Source organism: Acomys minous (assembly GCF_964271855.1).
Source record: "Acomys minous genome assembly, chromosome: 13".
In the NCBI taxonomy this organism is placed as follows: domain Eukaryota; kingdom Metazoa; phylum Chordata; class Mammalia; order Rodentia; family Muridae; genus Acomys; species Acomys minous.
In genome coordinates this window covers 88,004,020-88,025,591 of record NC_140495.1, presented here as the reverse complement: position 1 = coordinate 88,025,591, position 21,572 = coordinate 88,004,020, and the positions used below count along the sequence as shown (strand labels likewise).

Genomic DNA, 21,572 nt, shown 5'->3' with positions numbered 1-21,572 from the left:
ACCCCCTGCGCCTAAAGCCGAGGTCATGTGCCGTGAGACTTGGGCAGCAGCAGGCCAGGCTGGCACCCCCACACTGGCCCTTCTCAACTGCAAGAGCTTAACCGAAACACCTCACTTTCTTGAGGTGGTCCTCTCTAATCTGTGACTAGCCATGGGCCTGCCTGGTTGAGAGAGTAAATGAAAAAAAAAAAAAAGTAAACCACATTTTGCCCATGACCTTCCACATAGCTGATGCTCAGTGTTTGCTTTTACCACTACTTTACTTTGTATTTTAGCACTGTGGCTCCTCTTAGCAGCACATCCCTGCTGGAAGTCTTGATGTCATGAGTGAAGGAGACCTAGCTAAGACTGTTAAGACTAGTACAGGGGATGGCCTGCCAAGTCAGTCACAAACCTTCCTTGTCTTTTTTACCTCCACCCACAGGGTCTCGGAGAAGCTGAGGCAGATCCCTCAATTTGTGGCAGATGCCAACAGCACCGACCCAACCTTGCCCTTACTGGAAAACGCTTCGCTCTTTTCCCTGAGCGAGTTGGACTCTACCTTCTCTCAGCTGCAGAGCTACCTGCACAACTTCAGCCTGCAGCTGGGCATGGAGCCAGCAATGAAGGCTCAGCAGGGGCAGGAGGCTGCCGCAGAGAAGTCACCAAAGCAGGCTGGAGCAGGGAAGCGGCGCCACGTGCTCCTCATGGCTACCACCCGCACGGGCTCCTCATTTGTGGGCGAGTTCTTCAACCAGCAGGGCAATATCTTCTACCTCTTTGAGCCACTGTGGCACATCGAGCACACTGTGTCCTTCCAGCAGGGGGGTGCCAGCTCAGCTGGCTCAGTGCTGCTCTACCGGGATGTCCTTAAGCATCTGTTGCTGTGTGACCTGTATGTGCTCGAGCCCTTCATCAACCCGCCTCCCAAGGACCACTCGACTCAGTTCTTGTTCCGCCGGGGATCCAGCCGCTCGCTCTGCGAGGACCCAGTGTGCACACCCTTCGTCAAGAAGGTCTTCGAAAAATACCACTGCAGGAACCGTCGCTGTGGGCCACTCAACGTGACCTTAGCGGCCGAGGCCTGCCGCCGCAAGGATCACATGGCCCTTAAGGCTGTGCGCATCCGGCAGCTGGAGTTCTTGCAGCCGCTGGCTGAGGACCCGAGACTGGACCTGCGAGTCATCCAGCTGGTGCGCGACCCCCGGGCAGTGCTGGCCTCGCGCATAGTGGCCTTCGCTGGCAAGTATGAGAGCTGGAAGAAGTGGCTGTCCGAAGGGCAGGACCAGCTGAGCGAGGATGAGGTGCAGCGGTTGCGGGGCAACTGTGAGAGCATCCGCCTGTCTGCAGAGCTGGGCTTGCAGCAGCCAGCCTGGCTGCGCGGTCGCTACATGCTGGTGCGCTACGAGGACGTGGCACGCAGGCCATTGCAGAAGGCCCGAGAAATGTACGGCTTTGCCGGCATCCCTTTGACTCCGCAGGTTGAGGACTGGATCCAGAAGAACACGCAAGCGGCCAGCGACAGCAGCAACATCTACTCCACTCATAAGAACTCCTCCGAGCAGTTCGAGAAGTGGCGCTTCAGCATTCCCTTCAAGCTGGCACAGGTGGTGCAGGCTGCCTGCGAACCGGCCATGCGCCTCTTTGGCTACAAGCTGGCGAGGGATGCCGCCTCGCTCACCAACCGCTCTTTCAGCCTGCTGGAGGAGCGGGGCACCTTCAGGGTCATGTAGTGGGGGATGTCCGCGACCCTGGGAACCTTTTCTCATGAAAGGCTGGCCCCTTCTTCTCTCACACCCAGCCTGGCAGTGAGACACAGTCCTGGCAGGGACTCAAAATGGGGAACGGTGACGGAAGCGTAGCCTCTGGCTGTAGCTGTAGGCTTTCTGCCAGCTAGTTTCCCCAGCGCAGCTACAGCTAGGATCTCGGGGCTCCTCTGAGGACAGCAGTGCCCTGTCTCCTTGGTGGTATACCGGTCATTGCCACACACCGTATGGCCTGCAGTGTCCTGAGCAGACCCAAGTAGTTTCCTATGTATAGATACACCTCCCGGGCTCTGTCTCACCTTGTCACAGAAACATACATGAAGCACAAAAAGAGCTGTAGGCTGTGTGGGCCAGAATCCAAATATTTAACAACCAGAAGGGGTAGGCCCTTTCCAGTCACTCAGACCTCCTACTGTATTAAATGTTAACCTCTTCCTCTCTGGGTCAGAGAAGACTGGGATCTGGCTGAGTCCTTGGAAGGAAAAGGGGCAGCCTAGAGTGAGGAAGGGGGCGTTTGAAGCTCCTCAGGGGACAATTGCTGCTTACTAACTGTTACAAAATGGTTTGATTAGCTGTTTCAGTTTCTCATGAATGTCAGCCTGTGTAGAACAAGACACACAAAGTGCATGTGGAGCATAAAAGGCAGGGGTGGGGGTGGGGGCAGTGTGGCTCAATGGTAAAGCCCTTGCCTCCTGTGCATAAGGCCATGATTTGATCACCAGCACTACAAAATATAGGGGAAAAATAAGAAATCCATGTATGCATAGAGAGAGACATTGTAAACACACTCTTTCTCTCTCTCTCTCTCTCTCCACACACACACACACACACACACACACACACACACACACACACATACACACAAGCTCACCCATTCTTTATGCTTACAGTGTTTTTTCTGTATTACACATCTAAACAGGAGCCTTAAGTTACACTTTTGGGACTGTGTGTAGAGGGAGCATTTTCAAGGACAATGACATTTTGTCCTGACCAGAGCTGGAATGGAATAATAATTTCGGAATGACCGCCTGAGCCTCTGGGATCGTCATGGCTACCTCCTCTAACCGGCACACATGCCACAGCTGGCAGGCAGTGTTTGGAGATGATCGTCTTATGACTGCCATCCAAAGGTGCCATCCTGCCCACTCCTGGGGAGCATGCCCGGTTTTGAAGGCTGTCTGAGGCCTAACCTGCAGGCTCATCTTCAGTCCCTGCAAGCAGAAGGCAGCTCACGGGCCTGCCGTCTCCAGCCAGGCCTCCTCTAGAGCCAGCCAAGAACTTCAGCGTGCTCTGCAGGGGAATGTCGCATTATGAGACCCAGCTTCCCTGAGCAGTCTGCTGTTGCCTTCCTAGTTGACAGAGGTCAGCCCCTCAGGTTGTCATGGTTACAGCTAAAAGGAAAGTTTGCTTTGGGTTCTGGGGCTCTGGGAAGAGGTAGGCTCAACTCAGGATGGGCGGGTATCTCAGTTGGGTTTTAAAGTTATGTATGGCTCTGTGCTGATCTTGGCTTTGTTTCTGTAGAACTACTCTGAAGTAGAGCTGGGTTTGAGGGCCAGGGAAGGCGGATGTCGGCAGGGAGCATTCGGCTCCAAGAAAAGGGATAGACCAGAAAGAGAGGACTTGCCCTAGGAGGGTCAGAGTCACGTAGAACCCTTAGGGCCCCACAGGCTATTATTCTGTGTGAACTCCTAGTAGAATGAGCCTCAGAATCTACCATCGGGCCTAAGTCTGTGGCTTAGATTGTGTAGCGTTGTCTGTTGTGGATGAAGCCCTGGGTTTATTCCTTGTACCACATCAGCTAGGTGTGATGGCACATGTCCGAATCCCAGGGCTCAGGAAACTGGGGGTTGGAGATCACAAGTTCAAGGTGCAACTACATAGCAACTTAAAGGTCAGAGTCTATAAGGAAAAAAAAAAATTTAAGTTCCCAGCCTTTTATCTGAGTGTCTAGCCTGTTACTCCTACAGGTTGTTTGAAAATCCTTTGTAAACCCCAAAATGTGGCTGGGGGGGGACAGGAGGCAGTGGGGGGAGGCCTCTTGACTGACCAGCTAAGTTTCCTCAAGCAGAGGGTCTTACCTCCCTGTGCAAGCTGAGTCACTTCAAGCTGAGGCGTAGAACCCAGGCCACCTTTGGCATTGTCTCAGTGGGGGCTGCCATGCTGACTTTCTGGACAGTTGCTACATCTGACACTGTCAGAGCCAGGGACTGAGCCAGTGTGAGGAATGCAGACAGGAGATGTGTAGCACGGAAGCAGGCCCAACACCGATGTGGGGAAGGGACAGTGACAGGGCACTCCCCATATGTTGGGGTTTGTGATCTGCCTGCTCAGCTGCTGGGTCCCAAGCACAGGTGAACTTGAGTCCCCTCAAGCCAGCCTCTGCTCTAGATTTTGACAATCCGAGAACAAGTGTGTAGGAGATTGGCTCCTATTTGGGGTCAAAGGACACCAGTTCTTGGTACTTGATGGGAACAGGATGTTGTAGGCAGGCTCAGGAGTGGGATATCTTCTCTCCGTGCCCCCCAAATCCAGGCCAGATTCCCTTCTCTGCACCGCAGAGAAGTGAGGAGTGAGGGACTGTCCTGGGGGTGGGGGAAGGCCTCAGCTGAGAAGCTGTCTGAGGACAGACCCCACAATGGACCTTTGGGACTTCTCAGGACATCGGCAATGTTGTATGTACTGCAAGTTGACTTTATTTATTTTGTAGAAAAAAAAAAAAAAAGAATATTATTTGCAGGGACCCAAAACAGTACCCTAATTAAAAAGTACAAATAATAATATTATTAATAATAGGAGCGATTCACATGCCACACACATATCAGGACACCCAAGGACCATGCAGAAGATGAGAGAGGACCAGCTCATGGAAGCCCAGGATGCTAAAGGGGTTTTGAGGGTCTATTATTGATCAGAAGATACAATACGAGAGCCCTTTCATATAATACGAGGGCCCTTTCTGCTGTATTGCTTAGGTGTCCACAACAGCAGAACCACTCAGGGGGGAAGATGGACAGAAACCCATTACACAGCCATCCAGTGCAAATCCTCAAGGTCTGGAGAGGGACAGTGTTGGGGAGAGTCCTGGGCACCTCCTCTAGTGATGTGCTAGAATTGTGCTTTGGGCTCTTAGCACGGAGTTGGGTAGAGAAAAGTGGCTGGCCATGCTGGTGGGATAGGACAACAGCTACTCCAACTCCAAAGATCAAAGAGCACCCAGGTGGCTTATCACAGTGATGCTCTTTCCTACCATTGGGGGTTGTCTCATGGTGGAAGATGCTCCCACTGAAAGCCATGGGCTTTCTGGCCCTGTGTAGCTAGTCTTTGCTACTTTGTGGGTTCTTTCCCTCCTTTTGTTACCCTCCTCCAGTTTCACTCCCTATCATTAGATAGGAGAAAAAGAAAGATACAGGGGACAGTTAGAGATCCTTTTTTTTTTTTTTTTTTTTTTTTTTTGGTTTTTTGAGACAGGGTCTCTCTGTGTAGCCTTGGCTGTCCTAGACTCACTTTGGAGACCAGGCTGGCCTCGAACTCACAGTGATCCGCCTGCCTCTGCCTCCCAAGTGCTGGGATTAAAGGCGTGCGCCACCACCGCCCGGCTCCGTTAGAGATCCTTAAATCTAATTTCTTCCTTTTGTTTCTTCTTTGCCCTCCCTAAATGACCAACAACCACCAACTCCACCTATCGGGGCTCTAACATTTATATACCCTCTGAAAAGTTCCCAGAATTCCAAACATCACGCAGTTGCAGAAACTATCTGCAGCTGGCAAAACCATGCCTCTGCTAGAGCACAAGGCAAATCATAGTCAGCTGCTGTGGACGGTCAGAAGCGGCCCCATACCCCACACCTGGGATTAAGATGAAGACACATTCTTATATTTCTGTGATTTTCAAAGAAACCAAAACTCCAGAATTGTCACTCTTGCCTAAAGGGGGTAGAAAGGCATTAGGGGCACCAGATGGTTTGACCCCAGACTCTCAAATCCTTCAGCCCTCTTCCATACTAGAGCCTATTTCAGTTGGTCCACAGGCTTGTCCCTTGAGCTTTGGAGGATGGGAGCATCTCTAAAAGGCAGTCTCATGTTAGTTCCATCACAAAGGCAGAGGGATGGTACTGAGACAGGAGAGAAGGGAGTGGAGACCTGAACACATTAGAAGAAGAAGGGTACTTTGCTAAAATTGGTACCTGGAGCTGGTGTGTTGTTTGTGGAGATCCTGTGGGTGGCCCAGTTAGAAGGCCATGAGGAGGTGGGTTTCCTGAGCATGACCACATCCCCTCCCAACTTCCTTCATTTTCAGAAATAGTGGAACCATGCCTTACCTCAAAAGTATGAGGCAAACTTGTCACTCCCAGTGTCTTAAGGGCTTTGGGATCCTTGGTGTCCTTGTCATTACATGAGGAAACTACATGGGGACTCCTTATGAATTCCCAAAGGTAGAGGTACGGTGCTACCCTTACCGCCTTGCATATGCTGCGGATCAGCTTCTTGCTAGAATGCCCATGTCTTCCGCTTCTATTATATTTGGTCTTCAGCTTTGCCTCCTGTCAGCTCTCCATCTCTCCTGGATATTCTAGTCCCTGTGTCTAGCCACCACCCTCCACTTCTTGGTGGGTCCTACAAATGCTACCTTTGTGCCAATACCTGGACCCTCACGGGTCCAGGACCATCTCCTTCCCAGTCTGAGTGGTCATGGCGTGTACATGTGTGCTCATGAGTACATGTATGTGTGTCTGCATTTCTGTTTTGCCTCTGGTGCAGCCACACAGCCCCAGCCTCTTGCTGTCATTGACTTAGACATCCTCCTTGTGGCCACAGATAATCTCCCAGTGCCCGGTGCTACCCCTCTCGTCTGAGTGCTCACAGCCTGGTGTTCAGGGTCAGGTTCATGGACCAGAATGTGAAACCCTTCTCCCGGTGGCTTGCCTGGCTTATTTAATTAAAAATAAACGTGCAGCAAATTCTGCAGCCATTCTCTTCCTTTGTTCCCAGCAACAGTTGAGTCATACAAATGAACAGAACTATTTATAGTCGTGGGAAAGATAGGGCTTCCATTGTGAAGCTTTCCCTCCCCATTCCCAAAGGCCAGGGGCCCAAGAAGAGTATGGGTAAGTGTAAATGTCAGGGCCTGAAGAAAGTTATTTATAGCCTGAGGTTGATGGGTCTGGTGGCCCTTCTTGGAGGCGCCAGATGCAAGCGTGACATCTGACACACTCAGATATTATGGGGCAGGGGCAGGAACTTTATTGACCCACAATCAGAGGACTTGGTGACAAGTCCCATATCTGTCACTGACTTTGGACAAGTCACTTATATCTGGGGGTCAATTTCATTTATGAATGAAAGGTGTAAATTGCCCACAAGCGTTGTCACCAAAAGCCTTGTTAGGGATTTAAAAGTCAGTTAAAGGATTGATTTGTCCTTTTCACATGCCAAGATACTACTTGAGGCTTCATTCTACCATCAGCAAAACTTCAACAACCAACCACATAGGAAGACAGCTAAAAACCCCTTTCAGCTGAGGGATGTAATAGAGTCTCTTCAAGTTGCAGCTGTGTCCCTGCCATAGTAACCTGGATGTAACTTATATTTCAGCCCAATATTTGCCAGCCGTCTGTCACTAGAACACATACCTGAGGCAATCACCTTATAAAGTGAAAAGGGTTGTTTTGGTTCAAGGTTTGGGACATTTTAGTCCATGGTCCAAACATCATGGCTAGAACATGGAAATAAAAGAAGAGGAAGGGCTGGGGCCCGAAGACCTCCCACTGGGCCCCAGCTCTTAAAGGCCCCACCTCCCCCCCAGTGCCACATTCCAAGTAACAGTTCTTTTATTCATGGCCAGCTGAGGGCATTCTGGATACAAAGAATGACAAGCCCCCTTGTCGCCTATGATGTTTCTGGGTAAAATGAATGTTTCCCCAGGGAGAAAGGAACGTTCATGTTGGGACGAAGGGAGATGAATCTGGGGAGGGTTGGGGGGTTGTCTAGGAGCTTTGGGGCAGCTGTGAAGAGGTGGAAGAGAGAAGACCCCTGAGGGCAGTGGCTCCTGAAGAGGAGTCACAGTGGTGAGGCACACCATGAAAGGTTGGGACCCTCCCTGCCTCCCAAAACTCAGTCTCCAGTCTCTGAATTTCCCCCCAAGTCTACACGTTGGCAAATCAAACCATTTCCATCCTATCCTTCGATGATCTAGCTTTCCCAATAACACCCCCAAACCAACGGTTCCCCCCTCCAATACTGCTATCGCTGTCCCAGCTGCACTGGGGACTGGATGCAGTTAGCATAGCCTCTGGGCTGGGCTTCCTGCCATAAATGACCCCTCCAGAGACAAATTGGCCTAATCACAGAGCAAAGAGGTCTGGACACACACCCACCACCCTCAGCCTCTGGCCAGCACAGGCCAGAAGCCTTTTTCTGCCTCCTCCTTCCCCTCACCCCATACAGGGCTCCTGACTCTTCTTGCCCTACATCCCAACCCATCAACACTGGGAGGACCTGAGTACCATGAGGTCCTGATATTGTTACCTAGAAACATTGAGGAAGCAACTGTATCATCTGGGACCTGCCTACCCTGGAACCTGCAGCAGAGTACAGTTAGAGTCCATGCCGGCTCAGTTGTTCTTGGGAAATTACCATATGCGTTAGTTTACTTAAGGTGCCGAGAAGGCCTGATTTCTTTTGGCCGACACTAAGGATTCCTCCAAAGAATTACACCCTCTCACACTCCTTGTGGACTCTTTGAGTTAGCGTCTCACATGGCCCAGGATGAGTTTGCATTTGTTATGTAGTTGAAGATGACCTTGAACCTGTGATCCCTCTGCCTCCACCTCTGAGTGCTGGGATCACGGGCATTCACTACCATGCCTGGTGCATGTGGTGCTGGGGATCAAATCCCAGAGCTTCATGCATACTGGGCAAGCACACTATAAGCTGAGCTACAGCCCCAAAAAAAGAACTCAGAAAAAAGAGGAGGGATCTTATGTATCCCTGATTGTCTTGAAACTCACTTGTAACTGTAAGACGACTTTATTTTATGGGAGGTTTTCCCTCCCCATCCTTATTTCCAGGAATAATAACTACTCATGAAACTCATTAAATATTATGCAAATACCTAGGCTATATAGCTAGGTTCCTCTCTGGCTAGCTCATAACTTCAAATAACCCATTATACTAATATGCATTGTGCCATGTGGCTAATTACTTGAGCTCAGGTACTGTTAGAATCTTCTTCTTTTTCTTTTTCTTTGTTTGTTTGTTTGTTTGTTTGTTTGTTTGACACAGGGTTTCTCTGCATAGCCCTAGCTGTCCTGGACTCGCTTTGTAGACCAGGTTGGCCTCGAACTCACACCGATCCACCTGCCTCTGCCTCCCGAATGCCACCACGACCTGGCTCTGTTAGCATCTTTCTAATCCTATTATAATTTAAGTTTCTTATACCTCTACCTTCCTTCTCCACCTCAATCCCTTCCAACACCCCAATACCAAATAGGAGAGAAAGAAGGTTGAGGGGAAAGGGGGTATAGTTCTCTTCAGTTTCTCCCTGCTGCCTGGGGTCCTTGGGTTCCTTGGGGCAAGTCCAGTCATTGTTTCAGGATATCTCCAGCTTCTTGTCAAGCTCCATCAACAGCAACCAGTAGCAACAGGAGTCGGGGCGGGAGAGTGGGGGATGGTGTGGGAACACCAGCATCCATCTTCCCGCCACCCCACCCCGCCTCTGGTGTTTATCCCCTCTCCACAGTCCTTAGAACTAAACTACCTGCAGCTGGCAAAGAGCCTCTTTCAGAGCCCACATGGGGCAAAGAGTTTGCTGATTCAGCCCTATAACCCACACCTGGGATTAAAACAAAACCACGTCTACATAACATAACTGAGGTTTTAAAGACACCAAAGCTTTCCCGCTAGAAGGTACTATGCGTCTGTTCTCTTCACACCTTGCAGCTTGACTCTCTGGGGACTATCTCTCTCCCAGACTCCTCTCTGCCGCCCAGATGTTCCACCTGTTTCTCAGCCATAGGCCATAGGTTTTTAAATTAACAGATGTTGCATCCATATAGTACACAAGACATTCCTTCCCCCACTCACTATGTAGACCTAGCTGGCCTTGAACTCAAAGAGATCTGCCTGCCTCTGCCTCTCCAGGGTTGGGATTAAAGGAGTGCATCGTCATGCTCGGCCCTTATTCTAGCTTAAAGAAACATTTTTTTAAGGGTGAAATCCATATGATTTTCTTCCCAGTGGTTAAGAACACTTGCTGCTCTTGCAGAGGACCTGGGTTTGGTCTCCAGCACCCTCATCAAGTGGCTCTCAGCTTCCTGTAACTCAAGCTCCAGAGGATCCAATTCCTTCTACTGGGCCCCTGCAGACATCTTCACCCCTGTGATGTACATAAAGCAGACACACACATCCATACACACACACACACACACACACACACACACACACACACACACACACACATCCACATTCATCACACAAGCATACACACAGGGTAGGAAAGTCCTGAAAGCCTGTCCTGCAGGACAGATACTGAAAACCAGAAGTGGGCTGGGATGCAGAGCCCGGATGTCCACTGACCACCACCCACAGAGCCAATGTGTGAGGAGGGGCACATGTCTTCTTCCTTTTGGGTGTGTTCATCAATCCCATTTCTATTTGTACTGCTTGAAAAACGCTCTTTCTCTTAACTCCGTGTTGATTTGAAGCAGTTTCCTGCTAGGGAAAAATACTGTCTGCCTCTGTCTGTGTGGAGAGGGAAGATGCTATGTGATTTGACTCATTCAGAGCATCTTCTCGGGCACAGCGCTTCTCCCTGCCCTGGCCCTGCAAGGGTCTGTCACCCAAAAGGAAGGCATCTTCATACTGGGCCCAAAGCCCACAGCTTCCTAACGCGTGTTCTGCTATGTTGAGAAATGTCAGAACTTGCCCATGGAGACAGGAATCCCAGAGGGACTGCACCTGACATCTCGCTTGCTCTCAGTATCCCCTCTGTACCTGACCAGTCAGAGCAGTGGGTGATGATTACTAATATTTAATGTTGAACTATTATCTTAGTATAACCAGTGGTTATTCCTTAACCAGGTGTATACCCAAATAACCCCACAGAGAGACCAGCATCTATTTAATTAGCCTAGAGCACAATGCTGCACAATAATTACTCCATCCTAAACATCTAAGCTAGTAGTTTCCTCCCATTCAGATTTCCCACGTTATACTTGCTTTTTACTCATCTCCTACTCCCGGTTCGTTTCTCCTGATGTTTCCCAGCCTTCTCCTCAAGACTCCGTCCTCTCCTTCCTCCTCTTCCTCCTCCCCTCACTGGATAGGATGTGCCACTCTATTCTGTTATTGTTCAGATTGGCTAGTTTGTTTTTATTGGCAACACGGAGAACAAATGGTGACACGTTTATACAAACCTGAGACAGGAAATACTTAGACTAAACACCACAATGCGGTGTCCTGATTGAAACCGGATAGTGGGGTGGAGAAATCAGCATCTGAATGAACAAGGGTAAACTGTCTACAGTCCACAGGAACATTTTGCCAACGGGTGAATGAATGAGTGAGTAAAAGAATGAATGAATTGATGTGATGGAGGCCAAGAAGCAGTTGGGACAAGTACCTGTGCCTTTCTTTCATCGTGATAAAATGTGTGCAATATGAGATTTACTTGTCATGATATCCAGGCCATTCATTTTTTAAAAAATATATTTATTTATTTTATGTGTATGAGTGTTCAATCTGCATGCACACCTGCATATCAGAAGAGGTGGGTGTCAGATCACATTATGGATGGTTGTGAGCTACCATGTGGTTGTGGGGAATTGAACTCAGGACCTCTGGAAGAGCAGACAGTGCTCTTAACCTCTGAGCTATCGCTCCAGCCCAATCCAGGCCATTCGTCATGGACCATTCTCAACGCTGGTTCTAGGACATTGCCCTCATTCTTAAAGAAGGTCCCTGTTTCCCTGGTACCAAAATAGGTACCAGCAGGTTCAGTTCATTCCCACAAATCCTGACCAGGAGCCTTCTGAATGCAGGACCCACACCAGCCTCAAGGACACAGGGAAGGAGGCACGCAGCCCCTAACTCCTGAGCTCCCAGGGTGTCCATGGGAACAGATGTCCCATATCAGATTGCCATCATCAATGTCGTAGGTCCTTCATTTATAATCATCTACACAATAAAGCCCCCAAACAGGAGCAGCAAAGCTCACTGTCAACGTTTCTACCGGTGCCTCCCTTGGATACCCGACGGGCTGTCCAGTGTGAAGTAGGTGGGTTCATGGGTAGCTCACCCACTCTGTCCTGCTCTCCACACTTGACTGCTCAGATCTGCCTGTGGCAGTAGCTCTCCAGGGAGCTTTATCAGTCACTCCAACAGGCTGACGAAGGTGGCTGCAGTACACTTGTCTCAAGCACGGAAGCAGTGAAAGCTGGCGGCCTAGCCAGTCGGGGCCACATGGGACCTTAAGCAGGACTCTCAGCTGAAGCTGCCTGTCTCCTTCATCCCTACGATAGGGAAGGTGGTAGTGTCTGTTTCACGTGGTCAGGATAAGGGTTCGATGCAATTGTCAAGTGCAAGTTCCACCTGAGACCTTGTTTTAAAGAGTGAAATATGAGCCTCTGATGGGGGAGGGGGAGCACACATATATGCATTATGGCTTATGCTGAGGCAGGAGGATCATTGCAAGTCTGAGGTCATCCTGGGCTATTTAGTGTGTTCCAAAGCAGTGTAGGCTCCAGAAGTGAGACTTGTTCCAAAAGCCAGTGGGTCCTTTAAGGGGGAAAACAATTAAAAGAGTGTGCAGCTCTAGGGACTGGCTGTCCAGTTTCAAAGCTATCCTTAAACAACTTAGACCTCCCAAGGTTTCAGCTGAACTATAAAACAGAAGCAATGATGGTCAAGCCCTGGGGTGAGAGAGAATCAGGAGTGGACCCCTGCAGAGAAGTCTTTGCACCATGCTCTCTGGCTTTTCAGTACTATCTGGCCATTTAAAAAAACAAAAATTTTTTTTTCCAAGACAGGGTTTCTCTGTGTAGCCTTGGCTGTCCTTGACTCACTTTGTAGACCAGGCTGGCCTCAAACTCACAGACATCAACCTGCCTCTGCCTCCCGAGTGCTGGGATTAAAGGCATGCGCCACCACGCCTGGGCTGGCCAATTTTTGTTATGATTATTAACACAGCGACTGCAATTGGGGGTGGACTTTCCCCCACTACTCTGTCCATTCGTCCTGAAGGAAAGTTGACCACACCAGCTCTCCTCTGCCAGGTTGGCACCTGCCCTCCGGCCTCTGAGGAGGTTTGGCTCACACCCACACGGCCCTGCACATCCCAGCTTCCTCTCACCTTTCCATAGAGAAGGCTTGGAAGAACTGCCCAGTGAGCACTGGCTGGCCCCAGGATGCGGCTCCGAGTGAGAAGGCATATGAGCACGTTTGGTTTGGGAGGAGAGACGGAGCAGAGCCTGTGCCAGGAGTGAGATGAGAACAGAAACCGGATCAGGAAAGCTGAGCAGAGATCGCCACTCATTCAGTGGCCTCGTTTGTGGAGGACATCTGGCTCCAATAGGGGGATGATTTTAATAAGGCCAAGATATCTCCCTCAGCTCAACAGACTCAGAAGGAGCCAGTGGAAAGCCTGTGATGCTGTGAGAAGAAACACGGGGAGGCAAAGGGCTGCTGGGAATGAGGAGGGTGATTCATAACCAAGGGAAGACCAAGGGCCTACGTGGTGACATGTGAGATATGTTCAGAAATGGAGGTGCAGGCTGGGGATGTGGCTCAGTTGGTAGAGTGTCGTAATGATCTAGACCTTGCAATCATCCTCCCACCTCTGCTTGAAACCCTAGGTTGGGCCCCCATCACTGCATAGACCAGGTGTGTTGGCGCACACCTGCAACCCCAGCATTTAGGAGGTGGAGGCAGGAGGACAGGAAGAGCATAAGGTTATGTTCAGCTACATGGAGAGTTCAAGGACACCCTGAGCTACATCCAATCTCAATAAATAAATAAATTTAAAAAAATAAAATACAGAACTGAAGCCGGGCGTGGTGGTGCATGTCTTTAATCCCAGCACTTGGGAGGCAGAGACAGGTTGATCACTGTGAGTTCAAGGCCAGCCTGGTCTACACAGGCTGGTCAAGGCCAGCCTGGTCCAGGACACAAAGATACAGGGAAACCCTGTCTCAAAAACAAACAAACAAACAAACCAGAAGAGGAGTGGCCTGAGACAGATACCAGGGATGTCAGGAGTCGCCTCTGAATACCTCTCATGTCCACACATGCTGGGAAAGCAGGAGAGTTACTGAGTGGCAGCCACCTCCACTGTCCCGTTCGTTTGACGTTGCAGCCATCTGCTTGTTCCCAAACATCTGAGTGACTGTAACATTCTAGTGACCCAAGACAGAGCAGACTTGCTGGCTGGAGCCCCAGGAAAGGCAGAGGGAGATGGTCTAAGAACGCCAAAAAAGAAGTCAACTAAATGATGCTGTGATTCCTAGAAGTTCCCACGCCACCCACATCCCACCACTGCTCTATGACTCCAAAGGAGAGATTAATTCCTGCTGAATCAGCACCAGACGAGCGCCAAAACCCAAGAAAAGGGCTGTCAGGCTGTGAACATGGTGTGAATGAGTGGAGATGCAGCCAAGGGCCAAGGGCTGGGCGTTGTCGTGATTTTACAATTGTTGGCAAGGTGGCTGTGTAGGGCAGGGCTGGCCTCCAGAGCTGAGGCTGTTTATGGAATGGCAGATATCGCCTAGCTCTCTCACATTATGAAAAGCTGTCCCAAGATCAGACTGTTCCCTTCAGGGAGCAGGAAGGATCCCCTCACCAGAACTCTCCAGGGCTCATTCAGGACATGAGCAGCAGGGGATTGGGTGAGGGTTGGGGGGGCCACTGCTGAAGAAGATGCTAAACACAACGCTTATCCTTTCACTACATATAAAAGCAAACGGGACCAAGGTGACTCCATCTGCAATTCACAATTCTAACACCACTTGGAAGGCAGAGGCAGGAGGATCATTGCGAGGTCTAGGCTAGCCTGTGTAGAGAGACCCCGTCTAAAAATAAAAACAAAACAAAACAAAAACAAAAAACTAAAACAAAAACCTCTCTGAACCACTCCAGTATTTGTTTGTTCGTTATTTATTTGTGCATGTGTGCACGTGTATATGTGTGTATGTAGTTGTGTGCACCATGGCATGCACGTGGACATCAGAGGATAACTTACAGGAATCAGTGTTTCCTTCCACCATGTGGAAATGGGCCCAGAGATAAAACAGTTTGTCAAACCTGCCAGTGAGCACCCTTACCTACTGAGCCAGCTTGCTAGATCTGGCTACACTTTTTTTTTTAATTTTTAAATTTTATTTTGATGTGTCTGAGTGGTTTGTCTGCATGTATATCTATGCACCATGTGTGTGCCTGGTACCCCAAGGCCAGAAAACGGTATCAGATTCCCCAAGGCTGGAGTTACAGACATTTGTGAGCTGCCATAAAAGTGCTGGGACCTGGGCTCAATATCCAAGTCCTTCGGAAGAGCAGCCAGTGCTTTCATCCACTGGACCATCTCTCCAGCCACCCCCTGAGAACATTTTAAAGCCTCCCTCTACCTCTTGAAATGTCTTGTCCCCCCCCCCCCAGGTTTGTTGAACCCCAGATTGTTGGACCCACCCCAGGTGGTTCTGCCCCAGCAGATTTATATTAGCACCTCAAGGGCAAATACAGCTGACTCTAGGGCCAGCTTTGGGACTTCCTGCTTTCCTCTGTCCTCAGAGGAGGATCCTATGGGTCTGGAATAGAGTTTAGGGTTTGGGCTGCTTAGAAGTATCCAGGGAGGAAGATGAAGTGGGTCCATGCCTGTAAGCCCAGCAATTAGGAGGCAAAGTCAAGAGACTCACAAGATCCAGGCCAGCCTAGGCTACATATAGAGAGCTGACTCACAAGACAAAAGGAAATAAAATAAAAAGAGTATCCAGACGGTCCACAGCTACCACTGTTAGGGTTACTATTCGGTTTAGTTAGGATTACTATTGCTGTGATGAAACACCACTGCCAACTTGGGGGAAAAGGGTTTATTTCACTCACAGTTTCATACAGTTCATCATCAAAAGCAGTGAGGGCAGGAACTCAAGCAGGGCAGGATGCTGGAGGCAGGAGCAGATGCAGAGGCCATGGAGGGGTGCTGCTTACTGGCTTGTTCCCCAAGGCTTGCACAGCCTATGGTCTTATAGAACCCAGTCCCATCAACCCAGGGGTGGCACCACCCACAAACAGCTGGACCCTCCCCATCAATCACTAATTAAGGAAATGTCCTACATGCTTGCCTACAGTCTAACTTTATGGAGACATTGTCTTAATTGAGGGTCCCTCCTGTTCAGATGACTTTGGCTTGTGTTTGAGTCAGCCTGATTCCGTGACAGGCTTCGTTTTTTCATTGACCCAGCCTGGGCTTAAATTTCTGTTTTTCAGAAATAGAGACTTCAGTTATAGGGAAAAAAAAAATTTAAAACCCACAGAAAATGGGCAGCCAATCAAAACCGGCCAAGACATCTGGCCAGAGGAGATAAGCTTGATCAACTGTCTTGGGTGGGGGGTGTGCAGGGGGCAGGGGGCAGGGGTAGGGGTGGCTAACTCCTGACTTAACTCCTGACTTGGTGCCAGCCAATCCCCATTCCCATGCCTGTGCTTCTAGTTCACACCAATGGAAATAAAGATGACCTAACTGTATCTGGGATTCCCCTAACTGGCTTTAAAAAGAGCCTGGGAGCTCACCTCAGGGTAGCCACTTTGTAAAGCGGCTGACCCCTGCATGCAGGATTCTTACTTTTGCAAAAATAAAAACACTCTTGCCAATTGCATGTGTGAGTGGTGGTCTCTGAACAGCAAGTTTCAGACCTGTTTCCTTGAGCCCTAACAAACCAAGCTGTCAATTCCACCACAGTTCACTCTGGGGGAACTGACGTGACTACCATCTTTACTCGCAGAGCAACAAGGGTTCTGGACACAAGCACGGGTGAGCCTCAAGCAGCCACACGGGGTGGTCTGCACCAAACCCAGGCGATGACCCACCATGGCTGTGCGCACGGAGTCCCCTCCTCTAGACTTCTCCAGCCTATGTGCTCCAGTCCAGGCCTTGAGGCCGCGTGCATTTGGGGCAGACTTGCACACAGTTGGTTTCGAGCTGGGACCGCAAAGTCACGGGTGAGGGTCCTCCTTCTCTGAGGGCTGCTGGCTGGCAGTCCGCAAGCCCAGCTGTGGTGATGGTTTGTAAGCTGAGCTGATTGGCTTGGCTCAGGCTGAGCCCATACAATACTCCACCCTTTCCTCCAGCTCTTTCGTTCTTTCCATCCCCCACCCCTTCCAAAAAGGGTTCCTCAGCCTTGGGAGGAATGACATAGACGCTAAATACTCGCTCCTCCGCCCCCAGTGAGGCACCAAGCCCTTGTACCCTCTCATTATCCCTCCGCATCCAGAACGTGGTTGTTGGCAAGTCTCAGTAGAATCTCTCCTACTATAAGACACAAATGGAAGAGAAGAAAAAGAGGAAGTGGGGGAAGAAAATAAAACCTAACTGGGCGCAGGCTGCAGTTATAGCCTATAATTGAAGCAAACGTGGGGAAGCACCTTAGCCGCTACATCCATTAGCAAAGCAATAGCAGCTGCTTCCCCGCTGGAGCCTGTGACTTCCCTGGTTACAGGTTTTGTCTAAGTTCCCAGCACCAGATAAGACTCCTCCCCCACCCCCACACCCCGGGTGGAGGCCTAAGTCCTATCAAACAAGTGTTCTATCTATAATCACTTGTGCCGCCATTGTACAAGGTGCTTCATCCTGCCTGGCAAATTCTCTCTGGAGGCCTGCCTGTAGGACCCACAGGGTCCAGCAGGATAGGACTCCTGGCCATCAGTCTCCCCGGCAACCTTAGGAGCCCCTTCCAGCACTACAGGAGCTGGGCTGCAGGAAACAGACATATATTCAACACTGTCCCAGCCTTATTTCTCCAAGCCTGCCACCAAAGTTTGTGCTGTCCTCAGCAAGAGGGGCTTAGCATTCAGTTCTGGGATTCAATCAACATGAATAACAATAGCCTTTTATTTGTCTTAGGAGCCTCCGGGGCCTCTGTAGCCAACAACCAAGGAGGTGACTACTCCAGCATTGGGATTCCCAAATAACAACCCCCCACCCCGACCCCCGCCCAAGCACCTGTTTTACCTGTGGCTGTAGGCACAGGGCATTACAGACTTTCTCCAATCATCCCTGTGAGTGGTACCCTTATCTCACCCAACCTTAAAGCTCCCACGATTTCCACAACTACACCTGGCCTTTGTGGACTGATTCCCCGTGCTTGGTCCTTCAGGTACTCCCTCATGTCTCTCAAATGGGTTCCGAGATCTTCAAAAGACTTGGTGGTTAGCATTATGTCATCTTTATAGCAAAGCCTTCTTCCAGAGGATGGGGGGTAGGGGGGGATGGGACAGCATCACAGTGTCCCGAACCACTGTTCCATATCAGATAGTGAGGTTACAAAAATGATCTTGTGGAAGCATTCCAAGAGCCCGTTATCGTCTGTTCTGAGCGAATAGCCGGTGACTGCAGAAGCTTGAAACTAAGAAGGTGCCAAAGTCAAACATAAGCGAGGTCTAAGACATCGTGGAGAGACCCCACCCACTACTACCAACTGCTTCCTCAGTAGGTCAATGTTGGGGACAGTAGCAGGATAGGAGGCCCCATGGGCTTCTTCTCCACCACCCTGAGTCACCCTCCCTGAGCCATCTACCTTCCACACCCGGGAGTTTTCTCCACCTCTGATGACCTCTGTGGGGCTGGCTCAAGCTGCCCAGTCCCACCTAGGGCCAAGAAGACTCCTGTCCCTACTCTCCCCTGCTGCCCACAGTGGTTCGCTGGGTTAGAGGGGCACTGGTTTGGCACTGGTGGCTGTAGCCACAGCTGTTGCTTCTCCATCTGCCACACCTGGATGTTGCGGGAGGCCCTAGCTGGGCAAACTGTCTCCACCCCTAACGTGTTCTCCGCCTTTAGAGAGACTTACTTATTTATGGTGCACGCATTAGGCAAGCACTCTATTGCTCAGCTGTCTCCCCTTCTCTAACATACACTTTTGTGGGAAGGGTGAGTCCTGCTCAGTCTGGAGTGTGTGATAACTGCCCACCCCTGGGACCGACCTGATCATCTTCACCTGTATTGTCCAGTCGTGGATGCCTTCTGTGAACTTCTTCCCACCTGGGGCTGAAGGCAAACAGACTCTTCATTAGAGCATAGTATTGGCAAGAGTCCTTGCCCGCCTCTGAAATCTCTTGATTTATTGTCTGCGTTTCTTTTAACATTCTCCCACCAGAATGGCCCGTTACACTCTGATTACAGTATGCTGGGGGTATCTCTATCCCACAGCTCCAAACTCTTGCATATTCTACCTGCAGATCAGTTCCAGAGGGCTAAGATCACCAACATTATCAGGCTAAGCACAGCAACAACCCCACTTCTGGTACTAATTTTCTGTGTTAGTTACTTTTCTTATTTCTGTGAGAAAATAACTGACAAAGGCCATTCAAGGAAGGAGTGGTTTGCTTCAGCTCATGGTTTGAAGTCATTATCCATCAAGGTGGTGGAGAAGACACGGCAGCTGGAGTGAGTATGTGGCAGCTGGTCACAGTGCATACAGTTGATATAGAAGGATGACCATCACAAAGCCCTATGCAACTGCACAAGCCACATGTGCAGGAAACAGGCTACAGATGTGTACAGGAGTTCCAGTTAGGAGACGCCAGCCTTTTGTTGGAACCTCAAAGGGGTCCATGATTCTTAAGATGCTCAGAATCATTTGGTAGCAGAAGACCAGAGCCAGACAGGGAGGTTTGAGCCCCATGGGGTGTTATTTATATTCATAGGACCTAGACTGAGTCCCTGAGCTTTCTGAAGGTATTTCTTGCCTGTATGATGTGACACTTCCCTTATGTGGCTGTTGGGTACACAGGAGAATGGGGTGGAATCTACACTGACCTGCCAGTGGTTAGGTGATGATCAGTTGAATTTGTTTTGTTATGTCTGATGTCATGCTGAAGTCTCTAACACCCCTGGACAATCTCTTTACCATCTTGAATCGCAGCTATGCCTCCCATGAACATTCTCAGTAGGGAGAATGTTCCCACAAAGCCCGCCAGGGTCTCTAGTGAATGTGTGCTGTCAACAGGCCTGACAAGAGAAAGAATAGACCTGCAAGGATATGGCTGGTCTTCCCCTTGGGCTGTACCCATTGGCAAAGCTGACCAGGGTGGTCCACAATGCCTGGACTACCAGAACATGTGACAGATGCCAGCACCCTCGTGAGGTAAGAGTTTCTAGAGAATTCCACACTGATCTTGGGGTGCGGGCAGGGGCACAGGGGCAAGAAGACCTCATAGCATCTGTGTCCACCTGAACTCTTCACAGCGCCAAAGCAGAACACCTGGCAAAGCTTTCTTAGGAATCTTGGGGCCCAGTGGCCCTTGATGACTCCTAGTTCCCCTCTGGGGCCCAGGTGGTAGTTCATGGGGGCTCTCTGTAACTGTTTCTTTTTCTGTTCCCATGATAAAATACTCAGACCAAAGCAATTTAGGGGAGAAAGCAGCTGTGACTCACAGTTGAGGTTACAGTTGCATTTTCCTTTCTGTTGCTATAAAACACCCTGACAAAAAGCAGCTTAGAGAAGACAGGGCATATCCGGTTTACAATTCCAGCCTACAACTCATCGCTGTGGGGAAGGCAAGGCAGGAACCTGAAGCCTCCAGTCATAGCACAGTCAAGGGGCAGAGGGAGGATGAGTGTACACATGCCTTCTGCTCAGTTTCTGCTCTGCTCCCCTTCTCTATTCATATAGGACCCAAACCTGGGGGACGATGTCACCCACCTTTAGGCCCTGTCTTCCTGCATCAATTAGCACAATCAAAGCGAATCCCCCATAGACATGTTGCATTAGTCAGGGTTCTCCAGAGAAACAGAACAATAAAGTGAATACATATGTGTGTGTGTGTGTGTGTGTGTGTGTGTGTGTGTGTGTGTTCATTCTGAGAGCAGGGAATGGGATGGGGTGCCTAATGTGGCTCCAGGGGTCTGCAGCAACATCCTCCTCAGTCTCCACTCCCATGTCGGCAAGTGGAGCAGTTTTACTTCTGCCCTGTAGACATCTCATCCCCACCCCATGTGCCACCTTCCCATGTGGTTGTTCATGTGGGAGATGCGAGATAAAGTTAGCTCAGGGTATAGCTCAGAGGTAGAGTGCCTGGCCAGACTGTGTGAGCCATGGGTGTGGCTCCCAGTACACAAAAGTAGAATCAAATAAAAACCCTAAATAAAAATAGGAAATGAGCCTGGTGTGGCGGCACAAGCCTTTAATCCCAGCACTTGGGAGGCAGAGGCAGGTGGCTCACCATGAGTACAGAGAGCAGCCTGGTCTACAGAGAGAGAGTTCCAGGACAACCAGGGCTACACAGAGAATCCCTGTCTTTAAAAATTGTTTTTTAAATAAATAAATAAAAATAAAAAGAGGTAGGTGGGCAGGCTTAGGAGTGCACACCATAATCCCAGCACTCAGAAGGCAGATGCAGGTGTATCTCTGAGTTCAAGGCTACCTGGTCTACAAAGCAAATTTCAGGACAACCAGGGTTACAGAGTAAGACCTGTTAAAAAATGTTGAGCATTTCTTTAAATGTTTCTCAGCCACTTGATATTCCTCTGTTGAGAAGTCTCTGTTTAGTTCTGAGCCCCATTTCTCAATTGGGTTATTTGGTTTGGTGGTGTTTAATTTCTTGAGTTCTTTATATATTTTGGATATT

General features: G+C 49.8%; 1 protein-coding gene across 3 annotated transcripts in view; it reads left to right on the top strand.

Moving 5' to 3' along the window:
* CHST3 (carbohydrate sulfotransferase 3) overlaps nt 1-6,994 on the top strand; it is a 36,759-nt gene extending 29,765 nt beyond the window's left edge. For all 3 annotated transcript variants that reach the window (XM_084754691.1, XM_084754690.1, XM_084754689.1), the window contains one exon: nt 425-6,994. In XM_084754691.1, coding sequence (XP_084610817.1) covers nt 425-1,712 — 1,288 coding nt within the window. In that variant the 3' untranslated portion in view covers nt 1,713-6,994. The remainder of the gene's footprint in view (nt 1-424) is intronic.
* Nucleotides 6,995-21,572: the final 14,578 nt, after the last annotated feature.